The sequence below is a fragment of the Nelumbo nucifera genome, chromosome 6, assembly GCF_055504915.1.
Source record: "Nelumbo nucifera cultivar China Antique chromosome 6, China Antique-T2T, whole genome shotgun sequence".
Lineage (NCBI taxonomy): Eukaryota > Viridiplantae > Streptophyta > Magnoliopsida > Proteales > Nelumbonaceae > Nelumbo > Nelumbo nucifera.
Window position 1 is genome coordinate 59,938,077 of NC_142654.1, and position 19,211 is coordinate 59,957,287.

Here is a 19,211-nt window from a genome sequence, read left to right on the forward strand (position 1 = left end):
AGAACGGGCCGACTGTTTGACCCGGGAACCAGACCCCTGACCGGGTTGTTCTCCAGGTCGGTTTTAAAAACCTTGCTTCACGTTCCTTTCTGAGAGGGTGGAAAGCTGGTCAATGAGAATCCATGTTCCTTTTTCAGATTTATTTTTTTCTGGACACTACTTACCTGGGTAATTGATACCCATCTCCCAAGTGGATAAATAACTTTTCCACTTAAGGAGAAATTTTCCAACACTTGTATAAGATAAAATTGTCCCTTTTAATAATAGTTTTTTATAAATTAATAACTTCCCGAAAAGCAAATGAAACTAAGAGATTATGCAAAAATAGAGGATTTTGGGTTGCCCTCCACCGGAGAAGAATGATTTGGGCTTAGGCACCAATCACATTTCTAAAACATGGGGCATCTCATCACTGAAATAACAAAAGACATCTCCGTTTTTATAATTAATTTTGTGTTTTCAAGTACTCTTCACCAAGAGGGAATTGTAGCATATGGATGTATCTGAAGCGCACCAAGTATATTGTGTTGCCACCCAGTAGAAGCCTCCAACTTGCAATTTTCAGTGTTCAATGGACTGACGCTTCTACCAGACTCGAACTAAATGTTAAAGATGCAATTTCCCACGTCAAAGCTGACATGAATCCAAACGCAACCTTACCTCGATATTCAACTTGGACAGAGCAACTCTGCCGGATAAGGTATTGAGATTCAACTCGGCCAGGTAAACGACCAGTTGGGTTGACTTGAGGTCCAGTGGTCCATAATGCGGGAAAAACTAACCAATCTTTGAATTAATCTCTCTGGATCATGGGTATCAGCCTATTAGGAAAGGAAAAACTATCATAAATTATTTCCATGTACCGTCCAAGGACCTAACAAATCACAGTTTTGGGAATGAAGTCCATTGTCCACAGCGAACACCATGAAGAAAAAAGATCCAATTCTTTCATTTCCTGTTGATATTTATGAGAAATATACAGATACATTGGACCCAGCTTTCTCTGGTCGTGACTTCTATGGGTAAAAAAAAAAAAAAAAGATAACAAATAAAATAAAAATTGAAGAAAGAACAATCAAGACTACTCTACCCCCAACCCGTCGCTGGCAATCAGACATATCTTCCAGCTTTATTCAGTTCCACCCCTTCCACCTAAGCCAATTGGCTTCTCTATCCATCTCTTCGGCCATTTGTTTGGTAATGTAAGCACTGATCTTTTATATTTTCTTTCCTACACCAACAGCAGCTCCTCCCCAGAAAGAAAGGAGCCCTGGGTAAATTAAAAGTAAAATTAAAAAAAAAAATCTTAATTCCATGGTGGTTGCTTTTTGTAACTGCCGGAATATGGGTCCCATCCACTGTCGGGCTCCTTTCGCTTCATTACCATACCTGAGCTTGACGACTGTGACACAGACCTTATCTGTTCCTCAGAAGAGCGGCCTTGCCCCTGAATAAATAGCGGCGGGAAGCCCCCCATTTCCCTGTTCTCACCTTCTGCTAATGTTAAGCCTGAATTCAGATCAAATCCTGGACGTGATGACCCAACTCCATTCAATCCTGATGGAGGGCCAGTCATACTCATGATAAATGGTAATCGGGAGGATGAGACAGGTGCCGGAGAACCCACTACATGTGGCACCACGGGGGCACCTCTTGAATCAACCATGTAAGGAACAGAGCCAGGCACATATATAGCTGGTGGAAGAGACACAGGAGGCGGCCCCATTGTGAGGCCGTTGTAACCAAACATTGGAGTGGGTGTGAATGTCATTACAGGACGTGCCACAATGCCACTACCTAAGCTTGCCATATGGGATCCAGTCACAGATTCAGCAACCTGCCCATTTGGCAGCAATAACCGAGTTTGGGGTAAAATCTCCTTTTTATTGACCTCCACTCTAGCACCCATAATAGAGATGACAGGATCATTCAAGTCTCGGGAAGACAATTTCACCTCAGAAGGTCGATCATGAGAATCATCATGAACACATGGGCTGTCATTCAAGTCAATGTTTCTCAATGAAGGCTGCCTTGAGGATGAAGCTGAGGAAGGCGACGGGCTTCGATTACCATTTCGGTGATGATGAAGGAAATTTCCCTCCATTCTCCAATCTGATGATGGGACATCTTCATTTTCACCAACACGATTCAGGTCCAGCTTAAGTCTCTCCTGCCTTTTTGAACTCACTTCAATTGAAGATTCCCCGGAAGGGAGGCCAGATGATACTGGAATATGTTTTGTTAATACAAGACCAGTGACCCCTTCATCCTCAACCCCAGCTATGTTAAGATCAATATTAAGAGTATCCTGCCTCTGCTTTGAACTATAGCTGCTTCCCTCAACAGAGGGTGTCTTTTCACCATCTGGAGTCCTGCGAGGAGATGCTCGACGGAAAGCACTCGTTGCAGCAGAGCCCTTCCATCCCAGTTCCCCCCCAAAGTGCAGAGGGGTCATCAGAATTCCAGCAGTATTTGCTGCTTTGGAAACAGCAACAACAGGAATAGGAGCAGAGATTGGGGTCATTGGACGATCAGTTTCCTCTGAGCAGATCTCATTCAAATCAAAACCACAGATTCCCTTCTCAGTAGCATCTTCTGGTTCCTGAGCAGCCTCAGTGACCTGGGATGTCTCCACATCTTGCATGCAGTCTTCCGATTTTTCATCCCTGTTATCTGGATTTATTAAATGTTCTCCGTTTGGCGATGATGCCACTGCAGAAAGATTTTGTCCTGTTTGCACCTCATTTTCTGGTCCCAATGTCTGTTGGTCCTGCTCACCATTTATAGAATCAGGGCTTCGGGGTTGCACAACTCCACCTGCTGAATTTTTCTCAGAAGAAGAACTACACAATGGTTCTCTGTAATCCACTACCTCTCGCTCTACTTCTTTGGCAACTTGCCTGGCAACTTCAAGTGCATCATCAACACCATACTCTAGGTCCATCTCTGATCTTTTGTCAATCCTATCTGAGCCTTCGGTATCCATTGTCCATTGTGAGACATCAGCAGGTAGTCCTAACTCCTCTCCTTTCCCTACCACCAAACTTGGTTTACTGGAATGTTCCATAACATCTTTCACTGGGCCAATATCTTCCTTCCCACAAAAAGAAATATGTGAACCCTCCATCTTTCCTGGAATGCAGCCATTGCCAGATAGGTCCTGCTGAACATTGGAGAAGCATTCATTGTCCTGACCTCTAGACTTAATCTCCACTGTGCTTCTGGATTGTTTTGATACCCCACATTCAACTAACCCCTTCTTTGGATCTGACACTGCCATGACTATATCACTGTCAAGACCAAGCGAGGAATTCTTCTTCAGACAAAATTCCATCTCTTTTGTAGGTTCCACCACAGATTGCTGAGCATCAGGATCATCAGTTGAAGAAACACATTGAGGCCCCAATGATGCATAAACAGAAGGAATGTCCTTATCACAGTCAACTGGTGTATCTGTCTCTTTATCACCATCAGTGAAGTCTTTGAACTCTGGATCATCTGTGGACTTCTGAATATTATCATCAGCTGGACCTAGAGAAAGGCATGCCCCTGTTCCATCTGTATGATGCAAAGAGGAATTTTCCATCACAGAAGGGTTCTCCTGAGGATTGTTTGACATGACAGAGGAGCTCAGAGCATTTTCTGGAAGCCCATCTTCCTCTGTCTTGCTCAAAGTTGTGGAAGAGGTATCCTGATTATTAGACATAGGGAAATTTGTATCACTGAGACTCTGCAACTGAGAGCTGTCTGAGCTCCTTGAATGCTGAGATTCACCTGCAGCAAGCCCCACCACATGATTATCTTCATCAGCATTTCCCCTGAAAGATGGAACACCGGCAGCCACCTTCTCCACGCAATCACTCTCAGCAGTTATTTTTCCGTTGGGTGAAATTCCATCAAGGCAAGTCTCACTTTTCTCAGCATCTTTGTTAATGGGTTCACCATGCTTGCTTTGATTCCAAGAATCAATCAGAGCTCTTGCTCTGTCCTGAACTTTGAAGCTCTGGTGGCCGAAAAGATTTCTCACAGTCACCCCAATTCCAGAAGAAACTGATCTCTCTTTATCAATGGGCAGCTTCTCAAGTGCTCCTAATAGTGCAGTTATTGATTCTTCTATAAAACTGTCATTTTTTTCTTTACTGAATTTCTGCACTTCACAAAGCCATTGGTTTAGAAAACAGAGCCCGTCTAAATGAACAAAGCGGTCAAGACAACCTTGATTCTCAGTGGCTGCCAAGGTGCTTGCAACAGTAGACCACTGTCTTGCTGCTTCCCCAACATTCTTCACCGGAGGATCCTTTTCCTTTATCACAAAGACTAACTCCTCAACTCTGGCAGGGGCTGTAAGCCCATCCTTTATCTCAGTCAGGGTAAAGAAGTCTTCTAGCGTCATTCTATTTTTATACACCAAATGGGTAGTTCCAAGCTTTGAGTCAATCCTTCTAACATGCTCTTTTAGTTATTTGTGAAATCTAATTGTAGCTTAAGACTTGGCCCCAGTTAAGTGATTCTCTGCAATACATGGCATTGTAAGCTGACTAAGTATACAACTGTTTGATGTCAGAACCAGCATAAGAAATATAATGTTTCTATAAAAACAAAGGTTATATGAAATGAATTTATGAAACACTTGGGTAGTGAAAGTTAGAAGTTGAACAAACCCCACCCAACAAAAGGAAAGATAAATCAAATAAAAAAAAAAAAGAAAGAAACTTGTTTATGAATAATAATATGCACATTACACAAATACAAATATATGATGCAAGGATTGTTATGGAACTTGTATCTTTAAAAGATGGGAAATCACACTTCCTATACCCATTAAGCCTACATCTCCTAGAACTTATTAATGGGTTGAATGGCAACCTCCACCTCAAGGTAAAGGTTAAACTTAATACTGATGGAGGTTTCTTGATGGCTTTTCTGTGACCTATGGATATGGTCCATATTAATGATGTACACATTGCACATCTGAAGTCTTTGTAACCTCCCATTGCATTGAGGCCAATACAATGCCCTCTATTTACCCATTGCTTGGCTAATGAGTCAGCCAACCCATTTTTCGCCCTTGGAACCCATCTGGATAGATATTACCATTCCCCTGGTCAAGAATTTTATTTTCTTTATGGCATCTATGCAAGTCCAAACAGCCCCAGTCTCATCCATCAGCCAACCAATCACCACTTGGGAGTCCCCTTCAATAACCATCCTTTCTAAGTTCAACTCTTTTGCTTTTTTAACTCCACAAAGGCACAAAGCACAGCAAGTAGTTCTGCCCTTGTAGAGTCCCCCAAGCCCACAGGACCTAAGAACAAGGCTAAAATGTTACCATTCTTATCTTTAAACACACCTCCAAACCCCAAAGGGACTAGACTGCCAAAACTGTTACCATCAAAGTTAAGTTTAATAAAGATATCATCAGGAAGTCCCAGATTTTCTGAGATTTGCTCTTCCTTGTTGATGTTGCCACCTCATCCTTCCAATTCCTTCTTAAATCATCATGCGAGTACAGTGAAAACAGATTCAAAGAATTAACCCAATGAAACACCATTGTCATAAGACATGATTAGCACAGGGATGACCTTGACTAGGGACCAGAACACATGGCCCATTAGAGGCGGCCCACCTGATGATTGGTCTTGAACTCTTCATTGGTGACATCATCTGTCAGACGGGATAAAAATAAGGTAATTTGTCCAGACAAGAAAATTCAGCAATCAGTTTAGGAACTTCAGGGTTTTGTGGCACCCCTTTGTAAGAAAAGAATTTCATTCATCTCTCCTTGCACCAATCTCCAATTTGTGAATAACTTTCTATGTTCAATATTTTGAGCTCTTCCTCCTCCCTTCCAAAACTCTACTATTAACAGATTTTTTCTTCAAAATAATCTAACCCCCTATAAAATTTTGCATGAAAATAAAGGACCATTAATAAACACACCCAACACCATTACACCAAACATTTAACTCCCACAAGACATAACAAATAGTGATCTCTAAGTCTATCAAAACCCAACAAGATGATAACCTCATGGGTTCATACTTTATACATTGAGAGTAGGCTTGTGCTTTTGTTCAAAACCATTAAAAGAAAGTGTAGGAACTTCAGAACATATTCTATGTGGTTTTTACAAATGGCCTACAGCTTATCTATACTTCTATAACTCTGATTTATTTTCTTTTTCAAAAGTTTTGCAGGTTAAGTTCAACTAATTGAAGTCCATAGCTTTGGAAGTAGCAAGAACAGAAATAAAAAAAGTTGATATTCCAAACATCAAGAAATGTCCAAATCATGAACTTCTGTCAGTAATCCCCTAAAAATAAAATCATTTCCTGCTAAAGCAATTTATTAATTCTCACTCCTAAAAGGTTATAGCCTTTGTTAGGAAATTGTGCAATTGAGAGGGAATTTGTTAGTGGTGTTAGTGAAGGGGTATTTCAGTCTTTGTACTTGTTGAGAATGCTGATGTGTACTGTTATGTTAGTTCGAGTGCCTCTTACTTAAAGAAGGGCACTCAAGTCTTTTTCAATAAGTCAATAATATAATAATAGGTCTGGCCGAATCAAGGGATTAACTTTTTTCCCTAATTCGAACCAGCCTTTCTCTCTTTTCTCTCTTCTCTCTTTTCTTCTTTCCTCTCCTACTTCTTGCTGTCTACTTTACTCTACAGTCAACGAACAAGACAGAATTCTATGGCAGGTCAAACTTCAACATGGTATCAGAGCTAGGTTCACCAAATCAGACTTGCTAGAATTCTGCCTTCTGCGCATTCGAATTAGGGTTTCACTTGGGGTTCTCAGTTGTGAGTTGGAGACTGGGAAAAGGGCTGAAAAGGAGTGATCGCCCTCTTCCCTAGGAGGTCTCTATGCCTCCGATTGTGTCGTTGGTGATTGGTTGCTGTGGTTTCTAAGCCCTAGTTAGGGCTGGTACGTGTGGTGCAGTGGTGTCTCAGCCCTTCGTATGGTTGGCCTTCAGGCGATGAGGTAAAGTTTTTTTTATATATTTTTTTTTGTTATGGAATACATGAGAGGTGTAGTACAGTTCGCATGATGGGTTCTCAGATTGCAGTATGCTAGGGTTTATGCTAGGGTTTATTCTGGTTTGTGTGTGATTCGAATGGCAATAGTGTCTACTTAATGGTGAAGCTTCCTATAGTTGTGGATTAATGTTGGTGGTGTTACAAGTGTGGTTTTCAGCTTTTGATATCGCTGAAATCAGTGTGTAGACCTCGGTGAGTAGGGGTTGTGGTGTTGTAGTTTTCAACATTTAATACTGCTGAAATCAGTGTACAGACTTCGGTGAGTAGGGTTTGTGGTGTTGCAGTTCTCAGCTGTTGAAATCAGTGTGCAGATTTCGATGAAGTGTCTGTGTGTAGTGTGCAGTGTGTAGTGCTCCTAATTCAGTGCTCAGAATTAAGGGAGTTCGGCAATGGCAGATAACAGTGATAGTAAACCTAGTGTCATGATATCTACTGACTACCTGAATGTCCAAATGACCTCCATTAAACTGAATGGAGAGAATTATGTCCCTTGGGCCAAGTCTGTAGAGGTTTTTCTGAAGGCGAAGAAGAAAGTGAAGCATATAAGAGAGGAGAAACCCCCCGCTAATTCTCAGGAGTATGAAGACTGGGAACAGGAAGATGCACAGATCATTACATGGTTGTGGAACAGTATGGAACCCAAAATCAGTGTGAACTTCATGTTTCTTGACACAGCCAAAGAGGTGTGGGATCATGCCAAGAAACTGTATTCAGGTCAGGATAATACCACTAGGGTATATCAACTGTATCAGGAATACTTCAATCTGCAACAGGGAAATCAGAGCCTTGAGGAGTACTATGCCAATGTGAGGAATATCCGTAATGAGTTAAATGTCTATCATCCTCTCACTTCAGATGTCAAAGTTCAACAGCAACAGCGAGAGCAGCTTGATGTAACACGGTTTCTGGTGGGGCTGAAGTCTGAGTATGAACCAGTACGAGCCCAGATACTAGGGGGACCTGCTCTTCCATCTTTAGAGGAGGTGTTTGCTCGTCTTCGGAGGGCTTCCATTGGATCTATGGACTCTAATGTCTCCGATAAATCAGCATTTGCAGTGTCAAGAGGCCGAGGTGGCAGAAGTGGGACTCGAGGAACCCAGCCTGGCAGGAGTGGTAGTGGTGGATCTACACACATCCGTGGTGGTGGTCGTACTGGAGGCAGAGATTCAGGGGGAGCTCGTGGTAGAGGACGTGGCTCGGGTCCACGGAAGTGTACTCACTGTGGTTTGGATGGACATACCATTAACTACTGCTATGACTTACATGGTCCTCCCTCGACGTGGGCCAACCATGCCATGACTAGTGACACCAGTTTCAGCCCTACACAGGAGAAACGGTCAGCTGACCCGATGCCTTCTACTCCCTCAGATGGTCCAGGCAAGGAGATGGTGAGTGTTCCTCGTGATGAGTATGAGAGGTTTGTTCAATCCAAGTCGCAGCAGAACACAGCTTCCTTTGCACACTCAGGTATGGCTTGTTTGGCATCCACACCCAACCCCTGGATTATTGACTCTGGAGCCTCCGATCACATGACGGGAACTCCAGGTGTGTTTTCATCTCTCACTCATTGCTCAACATCACAATCTGTTACCCTTGCTAATGGCTCCACGTCATCTATCTGTGGTGTTGGTAATGTTGACCTAGACCCTGTATCCCTATCCTCTGTTTTATATGTACCTAAGCTTCCATTTAATCTTATGTCTGTTAGTAAGCTGACCAAGTCACTTAAGTGCTCCATCACTTTTTACCCTTCTATGTGTGTTTTTCAGGATCTCAAGACGGGGATGAAGATTGGTGGAGGGCATGAAGCCGGTGGACTGTATTATCTTGATGGTGGTGGACGAACGTCAACGGCTCTTCAGTCATCCATTTCTCCTCTCCAGTGGCACTGTAGATTTGGTCATCCTTCGCTGAAAGTGTTGCAGTCCTTAGTCCCTTCATTGAGTCAACTTTCTGTTTTAGATTGTGAGTCTTGTCAATTTGGGAAACACCATCGTGTTCCCTTTCGTTCTAGGGTCGATAACCGTGTGTCGAGTCTTTTTTCTTTAATTCATTCAGATGTTTGGGGTCCTTATAAAGTGATGTCATATAATGGATACCGATATTTTGTTATTTTTGTTGATGACTGTTCAAGAATGACGTGGCTCTATTTAATGAAAGAAAGAAGTGAATTATTTTCCATCTTCCAGAAATTTTATGCTGAGATCCGCAATCAATTTGGTGTTCACATCAAAATTTTCCGTTCTGATAATGGTCGTGAATACTTGTCCTCATCTTTTCGAGAATACTTGGACCACCATGGGATTATACACCAAACTTCATGTACCTATACTCCGCAACAAAATGGGGTTGCTGAGAGAAAGAACCGCCATCTTGTAGAAACGGCACGCTCCCTCATGCACCACATGAATGTTCCCAAAACTTTTTGGAGCGATGCAATGCTCACCTCTTGTTTCTTAATTAATCGGATGCCCACGTCTATCCTTGATGGTCGTTCTCCTTTTAGTGTCTTATTCCCCAACATGTCTCCGTTTCCGCTTTCTCCTCGGGTATTTGGGTGTGTCTGCTTCGTTCATAATCTGAGTCCCGGGACTGACAAGTTAGATGCACGTTCCCTGAAGTGTATCTTCCTTGGTTATTCCCGAACTCAGAAAGGGTACAAGTGTTATCATCCTAGTTCTCGTCGTTCCTTGGTATGTGCTGATGTTACATTCTTTGAGTCTACTCCGTTCTTCGTGGGGTCCGGTGCTGCTGCTTCCCCCACATCACCACCTCCTCTTCCTCTTCCTGTGGCTGATCCACCTCCTTTGGTTCCAGTCATGCCTACGTCCTTGCCTCCGGTGCCACCATTGGTTGACCGTCCACCCATCCGTCACGTGTATACACATCGCCCACGTGTACCGGCTGCAGCTCCTCCAGCTTCATCACCGTCGACAGATCCAGCTCCAGCTTCGACACCAGCCTCCGACCTAGATCTTCCTATTGCCTTACGGAAAGGTAAGCGTACTTGCACCCTTCACCCTATTTCCAATTTTGTTTCACTTACCCACCTCTCCGCTTCCCATCGCCAGTTCATATCTTTGTTATCCTCCGTGGTTGTTCCTAAGGATGTCCAGGAAGCCCTTACCTCTCCAGAGTGGTGCCGTGCTATGGAAGAAGAGCTCTCTGCTTTGCATCATAATCACACTTGGGATCTCACCGCTCTTCCTCCTGGGAAGCAGGCTGTCGGTTGTAAGTGGGTGTATAGTGTTAAGTACTTGCCAGATGGTCGTGTTGAGCGCCTGAAGGCGCGGCTGGTTGCCAAAGGGTACTCCCAAACCTATGGCATTGACTACACGGAGACGTTCTCCCCGGTTGCTAAGATAGGATCAGTTCGTGTCGTCATCTCCCTTGCAGCTATGTCTGGTTGGCCTCTCCATCAGCTCGATATCAAAAATGCCTTTTTGCATGGGGATTTGCTCGAGGAGGTCTACATGGAGCAACCACCTGGGTTTGTTGCTCAGGGGGAGGATGGTAAGGTATGTAGACTTAAGAAGGCTATTTATGGACTTAAACAGTCCCCTCGAGCATGGTTTGGTAGGTTCAGTGAGGTGGTCAAGAAGTTTGGTCTGAAACAGTGCCAAGTTGATCACTCTGTCTTCAGTCTTGACTCTTCGGCAGGTAAAATAATATTGGTGGTGTATGTGGATGATATCGTTGTGACTGGGAATGATAAAATGGGCATTGACAGATTGAAGGCATTCCTACAGGAACACTTTCAGACAAAGGACCTTGGCAAGTTGAAATACTTTTTGGGCATAGAGGTAGCAAGATCTAAGCATGGCATTAATTTGTGCCAGAGGAAATATGTGCTTGATTTACTGGAAGAAACAGGATTGTTGGGTACTAAACCGGCTGAGACACCTATGGAAACAAATACGAGGCTGAGCAGTGATATAGGTGAAGTGTTTGAAGAGCCTGGCAGATACCGACGACTTGTAGGCAAACTAAACTATCTAACCATTACTCGGCCAGATATTTCATTTGCGGTTAGTGTGGTGAGTCAGTTCATGCAGAAACCTTTGGTCCCACATTGGAATGCAGTGCTAAGGATTGTGAGGTATCTGAAAGGAGCTCCTGGTCGTGGTTTGCTGTACAGAAGTGGTGGAAAACTGGTAGTAGAAGGATACACCGATGCTGATTGGGCAGGTTCTATGTCTGATAGACGATCTACCACAGGCTATTGCACCTTTCTGGGGGGTAACCTGGTAACATGGAAAAGTAAGAAGCAAACAGTTGTGGCAAGAAGCAGTGCAGAAGCGGAATATAGGGCCATGGCACATACTGCTTGTGAACTAGTGTGGCTGAGGAACCTTCTACAGGAGATAGGATATGACATCAGTACTCCAATGAAGCTCTACTGTGACAATCAGGCAGCGGTTCATATCTCTTCCAATCCAGTGTTTCATGAAAGAACCAAGCACATCGAAGTTGACTGTCATTTTGTGAGAGAGAAGGTGCTGAATGGGGTGATAGAAACTGCATATGTTAGTACGGGAAACCAGTGGGCAGACTTGTTTACAAAAGGCTTGAGTCGGGGGAGAGTGGACTACATATGTAACAAGCTGGGATTATATGATATATACTCACCAGCTTGAGGGGGAGTGTTAGTGGTGTTAGTGAAGGGGTATTTCAGTCTTTGTACTTGTTGAGAATGCTGATGTGTACTGTTATGTTAGTTCGAGTGCCTCTTACTTAAAGAAGGGCACTCAAGTCTTTTTCAATAAGTCAATAATATAATAATAGGTCTGGCCGAATCAAGGGATTAACTTTTTTCCCTAATTCGAACCAGCCTTTCTCTCTTTTCTCTCTTCTCTCTTTTCTTCTTTCCTCTCCTACTTCTTGCTGTCTACTTTACTCTACAGTCAACGAACAAGACAGAATTCTATGGCAGGTCAAACTTCAACAGAATTAAATTAGACCATCACAACACCAGTGAGACAAAATGATCTGTTGCAAGTTGAAGGTTCCAGAAAAGATTACGGTAGGCCCAAAAAGCACATGGGTCGAAGTAGGTGACAAATGATTTGAGAGCCCATATTTTAACAATGGATAATGGCACTGGACAGAGTGGAAAGGCAGGACAGGATTCATTTAGCTGACCCCATATGGTCAGGACAAGGCTTAGTTGAGTTCAGAGATTATGATTGAATCGTGATGAGAATGTTGAGATAGATTAATGGCAGGACAAGAAAAGGATAGAATCAGAAATGAGCACATTAGAAAAGAGTTAAGAAGCAATTAGTGACAAGATGAGGAAGAGAAAGCAGATATGGTTTCATCATGTGAAATGTGCATAGACAACCAATGCCTGCACTGAGGAGTGAATTTGTGTAAGTAGTAGGCCCTAAAAAGCGAGAGAAAGACGAAAGAAAACATTGTCTGAAGTGGTAAAAATTAAATTAAGAATTTTTGACAGAAAATACGGCTCATGATTGACTATAATGGCAGGATAGGATTCCTGTAGCTGACCTCAAATAGTTGGCATTAAAATGTAGTTGAGTTGAGTTACAGTTGAGAGATTAAGAAAGAATTGAAAACAGTCATTGGGTGGTACAGAGAAGGAAGGCTGCTTGGCATTTTAGAAACCAATTTAGAGAACCTAGAGCTTCAGCATCTAGAATAAACATCTCAATCAGATGAGTTTGGAAATCAACCAAGCCTAGCTAGAGTAGTGGGAGACAAGACTTACGTTAGGGTGCTGCAACCAAGAATAATTTCACTTTAGTTCTTTGTTTTTCTGGGTTATGTTGATGTAATAATGCATCTACTCTTTTAGCTTACCACAAAAGGTTGGATCTGGATCCTCATCAGGGAATCAAAAGATTGCATTTTGGTTTTATTATCTCTTTGATTTAATAACTGATGAAAAACAATATTCTGTCAACAACCAAAATGTTCAAGTGGCAGTTCCATGATAAAAATAAACAACCAACCAAATCAAGGGACAGAGGCAAGGGAGCTACAGTACCTTGGTAGTTCTAGCTTTGGCCTTAATGGAAGAGCATTCACTACCCTTCAATTAATTTTCTGGCAACAGAATGAATTGTAGAACCACTTCTATTGGGTTGCTTGACTTCTGTTTACCATATTATAAATAATGATTGTGACGTCAATGGGTTAGTATACAATAATACAATGTAATTAAATTATTAAGCATTTAATAAAACAAAAGAAAAAGATCTAATATATGACCTTTTTTTTTTGAAAATGTAATATATGACTTAGAATCCTTAATAACAGATGGAAAGTTGATTTAATCCCCAAATATCATATTCATCCAAACCCTATTCCCACATTTCAGCCTGGAAACTGATTTGAACATGTAATCACTAGTAGATCTGTCAATCTGTCATCAAGACAAAAGTGACCAATTTAATTCTCTATGATAATTGTCTTGAGAGTAACAGAGTGGTAGTAGGAGATAATGATATCTAGACATATGTGTTCATCCAAACGATATCCAGAGATAGGTGTTTGACTTAGGGTTTGGTTGGGTCACAAGTTTCAACTTTTGGAGGGCATTTAATGTCAAATGTGCTTGAAATAATCTTCAATCTGCATATGGAGAAGCTCATCACCTTTGTCAGAGATCATTTGTCGAGTAGATGGAGTAAACAGGGTTGGTGGACTGATGACCCTTTTTTTATAGGAAATGGTAACTTTCATTGATGAAGTTAAATAAAGAGTACAATTATCACCACCCAACAGAAATATGATGTCAGGCAATCCCAACCCTGCTGGAGGGTTAATGACATTTGAAATTTATGCTTAAAAGCAACATATTAATTGATATAAATTGATCATTTGAACAACAAAAGACATTAAATGTTTAATGTACAAATTAACTTTCTTAAACCATTTAAATGGCAATGACAGTTTAGGTAGTAACTAAGAACTCAAAATGAAAATTCTAAGTAAGGCAATGGTACATGTCCTTAAGGGACACAATCCACACCAAGAAAAAGCACGGCAATACACAAAACATCCCGAAAATAAGCATGTCTTAAACTACCTGATACATACATAGAAATAGTGATATGGGTTTGAAATACAAATATGTGCACTGCACTAGACTATGATTTTTCTTTTAAAATAGAGTTAAATATGTGCCTGTCCCTATAACAATTTAGTATGTACATCAAAAGAACAGAACACTTTTTACTGTACAAAAGAAATGTAATTAATCACCGTAAAATCAATTTGTAACTATTTTAACCAAGGAAAATTAGAGGAAAGTAGTATGTATTTTCATAATAGGAATGGTTTCGAGCCAAATATCATAAAACAAAAGCACCAAGTTTATGCTTTATATGTTTGATCAATACTCTAGTGACTAGTTCAGGTATCAGCTCCTAACTAAGTTTTCATGGAAAATGATAAACATCAATATTCTCCTTTTTATTTCATGTTGACGATGGACCAATACAGAAAAGATACAGGTATAATTAGGGGTATGAGTTTCTTAATAATTTTAAATCATGGTTAATGGAAAAAACCACTGAACGATTTTTCCAATACATGCTGACACCTCAATCCAAACAGAGGGAGCAATAAATATGAATATGATAAATGTGCTAATCCAACAAGCCTCGCTTTGCAGGGTCCTCTACCAGTAAACTCAAAATACTAGAATGTTAATTCATAAGAATTTATTTTATCATATACAAGTATATGATTAACAGGAGATGATACATCGAAGCATATTCTCCTGTTAAACCATATTTCTTTATGCTAGGCTTTAGAGAGGCTGCCACTAGAACTACCATGTTTTCTACTTCTTTTTTGTAACCGCCCCCCCCCCTCAATCCAAATCAATAATGAAGAGATTATTTTTAGGAAATATGAAAGAACCAAGAACTCAATCAACCCACATAATCAGGAAAAGGGAAGAACTCCCTTTTATTTTTTTTTTTTTTTACTTTATTTTTTGATCTGCAACTTAAAGAGATTTATTAGAACTTAAAAAGAGAATAGTACAACAAGAAGTTATTAGAGATAACACCCAATACAGCAGAGAGCCCCCCACTTCCCAACTAACATTGATTCCAAAACAAATGACGTCTATTCACTCCTTATTTAGCTAAGCCATCTGCCAAACCATTAGCAGACCTCCTAACCCATCTTAACTGGATTTGCATATGTCTTGACAGAATCTTGAACCGCATGAGATCATTTCTGAATTGCCATAATACCCCTTCTCTTTTCTTCAGCCAGCCAATGACTATTTTTGAATCTCCTTCTACTATTAATCTTGTAATCCCCATTTCCTTGGCTTTTTGCACCCCAACAATAGCCATCAAGAGCTCAGCTCTCACTGAATCACCCTGCTCAATAGGCCCCAAAAACAAGCCACAAATGATCTCACTCCCATCCCTAATTACTCCTCCAATTCCAGACGGACCTGGATTACCAAAACTACTTCCATCAAAGTTAAGTTCCATCCAGTCTCCAAGATTACTTCCTTATTTCTTTCTTTATCCTCCAAGATTACTCCCTTTTATGATGATGATGATGATGATGATGATGATGATGATGATGATGATGATGATGATGATGATGATGATGATGACAATATCATGTTTTAACATATATGTAGTATGATTTGTTAAAATATGTAATTTACATATATTAAAAGTTTGAATGCTATAAACTATACATTAGAAGTGTCCGAGCAGTATTTGGTGTTGTATTGACTACTTACTGAGTCTGATACCAGTACACTTACAGTAGGCATGTATAGGAAGTAAAAGTGCAAAACAAATATTATTGCAACAACTGTCATCCAGAACTCCATGATACCTTAATTAGAAGATGTCAACACCTTAAAAATCAGTCGTTTGAAACACCACTTCAACAAATGTCCACTTTCCATAAATAACAAGCTGATCTTTTTGGCCAATCTTTCTCTAACAGGTTGGAACGGAAATGGCTGAGTTTGGGAATAAATTAGAATGGGATCAACCCATAGAGTTCCATCTAAATAAGTAAAGCCTCTAGATCGTAAAGTCTGGTTTCAGGAGACTAGACAAACCTTGTATCAATTCAAACTTTAAATTCAAGAAGGACTTCATTTTTTAAGTATGGGTCCATGTAGTAAGTAGTAACCCATCAAAAAGATCAACATGAAAAAGCCAAAACAAGCCCCTTGCAGATTGTTCTAAGTGTAGTAAATGGCAATGGCATTGCTTTGGTGGCAGGAAGCATGCTATAACCACGGTACCACCATAGCTCTGGCCACACTCAAGCATACAACTAATTAATATTTAAAAATAAGTTTAAATGAGAGGATAATTGCATATTACTGTTAAAACATCAAATATATAACAAAAAAGGGCCTACTAGTTCAGTTGGTAGAGAACAATACAAATAAAGCATAGGCTGCTATTGTCATATGCGGATTATAAGAATTGAGGCATCAAATTAAGTACACTACATTTCAATTCCGTGATAATTTGTACGAAGAATTACAAATGTAACAAAAATTAATAAGAATTTGTAAATGGACAAGTTCAGTAGAGAAGAATTTGTTTCAGATAAAAGATAAATGACAATAATACAAGTATTGAACAACTGAGTGTAATTTAGTAAAGATAAAACATTTGATTCAAATTTAATAAAGAATCATCTAGCATAGAAAAAAGAAGAAGAAGAAGAAGAAGAAGATTAAATCACCTAGTAAATATGTGATCATAGGAGGCGGGTAAGGACTTCCGGAAACTTCAATTCATACTTCCATACTATGCCCGTATCAGTGCCTCATATTGGTTTCTACATAAAAAGGAAAAAAAAAACATTCTCGTATATTTTATTCTTATAAAAAAATATTGGAATACTAAAAGGTTAAAAGAATTAAATATTACAAAATATACACAAAACTAATTGTGGTTTGCAGGGACAGAAAGGCAGCGATTAGGGTGGAATAGTGTTTCAACAACGAAGATGAAGAGATCGGTTCACAACTTAGAGAGAGAGAGAGGGAGAGAGAGATTAGGGCGAAAGTGTCTGGTGATATTAGTGTTTCAGTAAGGACGAGGAAGAAGAAGAAGAAGAAGAAGTCAGGGTCGGAGCCTCCGCCACTGCTTTCAAGGATGAAGGAGCAAACCCCTGATTTTGCACAGCAGCCGCTGCAACGTAGCTCCTAGGAGAGAGAGAAGAATAAGAAAAGAAGATAGGGGCGGAAGGAACAGAAGAACAAGAACAAGAAGAAGAGGGAAAATTAAAAAAAAAACACCGTACCAACCTAATTTCAAGCGGAAGTAGCCTTCGATGCAGAAATCTTGACTTCGTTCCAGGTGCTAAATTCAAATCCTCACTTATTCCTCCTTTTATTTTTCCTGTTAATTTTCAATCTTCAAAAATTGATCCCCGTAACTTCACCTCCTTCGAACAATCTGCTCTCTAGGGTTCCTTTTCACTACCAAACAAAAACAAACAGAACCAGCAAAAGTGTTATAAGCAAGTCAGTAACCTTTATATATACAACAGTGAGATGTGAAACGAGGGAAGTGATTCGGGCACGTCCTATTTTTGATGAAAGGGGACATTCCAATCATTTTGTCCCAATGCATTTATGTTAAATGACCAAAGAACCCCTCCTATTTTAAATTTTCAAAGCATCTAAACAAGGTTTCTTTGTCTTTTTATTAGGGACCGTGCCCAATTTACCATAAATCGGATGTGCCCGCCCATACCATTTCATTTAATCGTTTATTTATTTTCTTGATGGAATTACAGGAAAGGGCATCCTTATATTGTAAATGCCTCAAGAGGTATTAATGCCACGTCATTGCTTCTAAGTAGACCTGTTCATGGGTCGGGTAGTCCTACGGGCCGGGCCGGCCCCCGGACGGGCTTGAGCATGTATTTTAGCCCACGGGCTTGACTTCGGGCCTAAAAGCTCGAGCCCGACTATTTTATGGGCTAGGCTCGGGATTTGTTAAAAAAGTCTGGCCCGACTTTTGTATAAGTTAAATCCTAATCCTAAATATTAATCCCTCTCTTCTCAACCCCTCTCTTATCACTTTTTCTTAGCTGAACAAACTTCCTTCTCAGTCACAGCCTCACATAACCAAACATTCCCAACCAGCGAACTCCAGCGGTGACTGTGAGTCCTCTCTCTCTCTCTCTCTCTTTTCATTGTTCAGTTGTTCCTCTTCTCATTTCTCCTTCTCACTCTCAGAATCTCAGCTCAGTTCATTTATCAAACGTTAACTCAAGCACCGGCAAACACAAGCACCGACAGCCAGTCCTTTCTCTTTGCCCTTTTTGTGGCGAACACAGACACAGACACAGGTACCGGCGGCGAACACAGACACAAGCGTCGATCTATCCTTTTGTTAGGTCGGGCTTCGAGCTTTTTATTAGGGTCGGGCTCGAGCTTGGGCCTAACAAAATCTTGTTTATGAAGAGTAAAAGCCCGGCCCGGCCCATGAGCAGGTCTACTTCTAAGTTCTAACTAAGGGTTAAGCGATGTCAATGGGTCGGGTCTTGACGGAGAAATATAAAATCCCGACCCGATTAGCTTGGCAAACCTTTAGGTTGATACTTTTGACAAAAACCCAATAAATGTATTTTTCTTATATATCGTATAACAACCCCCGCTTAGCATGAAATTAAATTGTAACTAAACTGTGTCATAAAAACATCTGTGTATATATATATATACACGTTTAATTATTTCTAACATAGGGATTTGCTTTTCTAATGTTTAGTCAAGTGGCACACTTTCTCCTAATTTGTCTCTAAATCCTATTTATCTCCTAAATTATTTTTAACTCTTATTTATCTTTTAAATTATCTCTAATTTAATAGAGATATTCTCTCCTAAACTATCTCTAATTCCGAATTATCCTCTCCCCAACTTTTTATCTATATCTATCTAAAGAAAGCTTCAATTAAAAATTTTCATAATTATTTAAATATTATAATAAAATTATATACTAAGTTTAAAATATTAATTCAAAACACAAAAATTAATTATAATAGATTTAATAGTATTCATATTATTCATAATTCTATATTTTTACAAAATTCATCATGAAATTATGTAGTAACAATATAACTTATAATTTTATGAATTATTCAATTTAAAAGTTATTCAAATAATAAAAAATTAACATTAAAAATAAAA

The 19,211-nt window shown here is 40.2% G+C and overlaps 1 protein-coding gene across 4 annotated transcripts; it reads right to left on the reverse strand.

Moving 5' to 3' along the window:
- Window positions 1–925: 925 nt before the first annotated feature.
- LOC104604237 (Transcription elongation factor (TFIIS) family protein) lies at window positions 926–17,529 on the reverse strand. 4 transcript variants are annotated; one of them, XM_010268507.3, is made up of 5 exons: window positions 17,322–17,527; window positions 17,184–17,219; window positions 16,754–16,849; window positions 13,050–13,157; window positions 926–4,512 (listed from the first exon to the last, which is right to left on the reverse strand). In XM_010268507.3, exon 5 carries the CDS (start codon window positions 4,391–4,393, stop codon window positions 1,307–1,309), a length of 3,087 nt encoding a protein of 1,028 aa, XP_010266809.1. In that variant the 5' UTR covers window positions 4,394–4,512; window positions 13,050–13,157; window positions 16,754–16,849; window positions 17,184–17,219; window positions 17,322–17,527; the 3' UTR covers window positions 926–1,306. The 4 variants fall into 4 exon arrangements, with proteins under 4 accessions (XP_010266809.1, XP_010266808.1, XP_088745674.1 ...); XM_010268506.3 differs by lacking the exon at window positions 17,184–17,219 and having other exon boundaries at window positions 17,322–17,529; XM_088889548.1 differs by lacking the exon at window positions 13,050–13,157.
- Between the last annotated feature and the right edge of the window lie 1,682 nt (window positions 17,530–19,211).

Excerpts from the sequence above, each read along its gene's own strand:
- LOC104604237 (XM_010268508.3), bottom strand. The coding sequence starts at position 4,393 with ATGACGCTAGAAGACTTCTTTACCCTGACTGAGATAAAGGATGGGCTT.